Source organism: Rhipicephalus sanguineus, chromosome 1 (genome assembly GCF_013339695.2).
Source record: "Rhipicephalus sanguineus isolate Rsan-2018 chromosome 1, BIME_Rsan_1.4, whole genome shotgun sequence".
NCBI lineage: Eukaryota > Metazoa > Arthropoda > Arachnida > Ixodida > Ixodidae > Rhipicephalus > Rhipicephalus sanguineus.
The window spans coordinates 17707949-17709875 of record NC_051176.1 but is presented as its reverse complement, the minus strand read 5'-3'; the positions used below and the strand labels follow the sequence as shown (position 1 = coordinate 17709875).

The 1927-nt window shown below is 57.3% G+C and overlaps 1 protein-coding gene across 1 annotated transcript; it reads right to left on the bottom strand.

Annotated features, from left to right (window-relative positions):
• Positions 1–300: 300 nt before the first annotated feature.
• Positions 301–1281, bottom strand: LOC119388167 (uncharacterized). The gene has a single exon (XM_037658981.1). The coding sequence runs from the start codon at positions 1279–1281 to the stop codon at positions 301–303; it is 981 nt and encodes a 326-aa protein (XP_037514909.1).
• Positions 1282–1927: the final 646 nt, after the last annotated feature.

The following is a 1927-nucleotide window of genomic DNA, read 5'->3' as shown; positions in this document are numbered from 1 at the left end:
TATGTAGCCCGTCGCTTTCAAAGGCAGAAACAAATTATTCGTCGACAGAAAAGGTCTCGCGAGAATACAGAAGTACTGTGGGTACACATAACTTTAATGCGTCCATACGAAACGACGTAACAGCAACAACCGCACAACTGAAATGATTGCGGGAGCACACACAGTTTTTGTCTTCTGAGGGCAAGATTGTTCTTATCCACTGGCGCTCGGTTTAGTAGCGTCGACGCCGCGCGCAGGCGCAGAAGCGGCGCCGCACCGTGCCGCCACACCCCCCCCCCCCCCCCACGCAGAAAGGTGCCCTCAGGTTTGAAGAGCATTGGGGACGCGCACCTGGCGGCCAAAGCGCGTGATGTAGGGCACGGGCCGAGGTGTTGGAGGCTGCTGTGGGTGATTTAGGGGAGGCGGTCTGGAGTTGGTCGTTTCCCCGGAGAGGATGTATGATGGCTTCAGTCGCTCGATGGAGACGCGAACATCCCTCCCACTGATTTGAAGGGTGAATGTTTTGTCGTCACGGCGGGTAACTTTATAGGGTCCGGAGTAAGGTGGTTGAAACGGCGCACCTACAGTGTCGTCGCGATGAAAGGCATGCGAGCACGTTGCCAAGTCGTTAAACACAAACGGGGTCGGCTTGGTGTGACGTGCTGCTGGTGACGGGCGCAGTGAGGCCATTGTGCGACGCAGCCGGGCGACAAAGTCTGTCGGGTCCGAGCTGGTGATGTCGGAAGTTCGAGCGGGGAGAAACTCCCCAGGTAGGCGAAGCGGCTCCCGGTAAACCAGTTCTGCGGGCGTTACCAGGACGTCTGGTTTGAAAGTGGCGCGCAGACCAAGAGCGACGGCCGGGAGAGCCTTGAGCCAAGTTGAGTTAGGGCGGTACGCGATAGCTGCCTTATGCTGCCGGTGAAACCGCTGAATCATCCCGTTGGCGCAGGGGTGGTAGCTGGTAGTCCGTGAGCGCTCGAACCCGGTGGAAAGCCCGAGAAGCCTGAAGAGTTGGGACTCGAATTGCCGTCCTTGATCGGTTGTGACGCGACGAGGAGTGCCGAAGCGGGAAATCCAGCCGATGAAGAAGGCCGAGGCGACATCTTCTGCGGTAATCCTTTCGAGCAGCAATACTTCGGGCCATCGAGTGTACCGATCGATGGCGGTGAGACAGTAGCGGTAAGGCCCGACCGGTGGAAGGGGGCCAATGTTGTCGATGTGGACGTGTTGTAACCGTCGCGACGGCAGGGGGAATGCCCCGAGTGGTGATGTGACGTGCCGGTGGTTTTGGCGAGCTGACATGGAATGCACGTGCGTGCCCAGGTGCGACAGTCCCGTTGCAATGAGAGCCAAACATAGCGGTCAGTCACAAGGCGTGTAGAAAAGCGGATGCTGGGATGACTGAGGTTGTGTAACTTGCTGAAAACGCTGCGTCGATGCGGCGAAGGTACATATGGTCTCACTCGTCCCGTGGATACGTCGCGGTAGAGAGTATCCGTCGACCCAGGGACGGCGACTTGTTGAAGTTGAGGAGAAGAGCCATTTTCGAGGAGCTGCTGGAGTTCGGCGTCCGTTTTCTGAGCGTTGGCGAGGGTGTCAGTCGTAACGGGTGGCAGCTCGACAGCAGAGGCGCGCGAGAGTGCGTCGGCGACCACGTTATCCTTTCCGCTGATGTGTTGGATATCGGTGGTAAGCTGGGCGATTAAGGACAGTTGGCTCTGCTGGACCGGTGGAAGTTTTTCGCGTCGTTGGGAGAAGGCGTAAGTGATAGGTTTGTCGTTAGTGTAGATGGTGTAGTGCTGTGCCTCGAGAATATGGTGAAAGTGTTAGACGCTTCGTAGATGGCCAGAAGCTCTCTGTAGTAGGCTGGCCATGTTGTCTCCGCAGGGGCCGAAGTTTCATCGGCGATGCCTGTAGACGAGGGTGTTTTTGGGCTGAAGAGTTTCTT

Excerpts from the sequence above, each read along its gene's own strand:
- LOC119388167 (XM_037658981.1), bottom strand. The coding sequence starts at position 1,281 with ATGTCAGCTCGCCAAAACCACCGGCACGTCACATCACCACTCGGGGCA.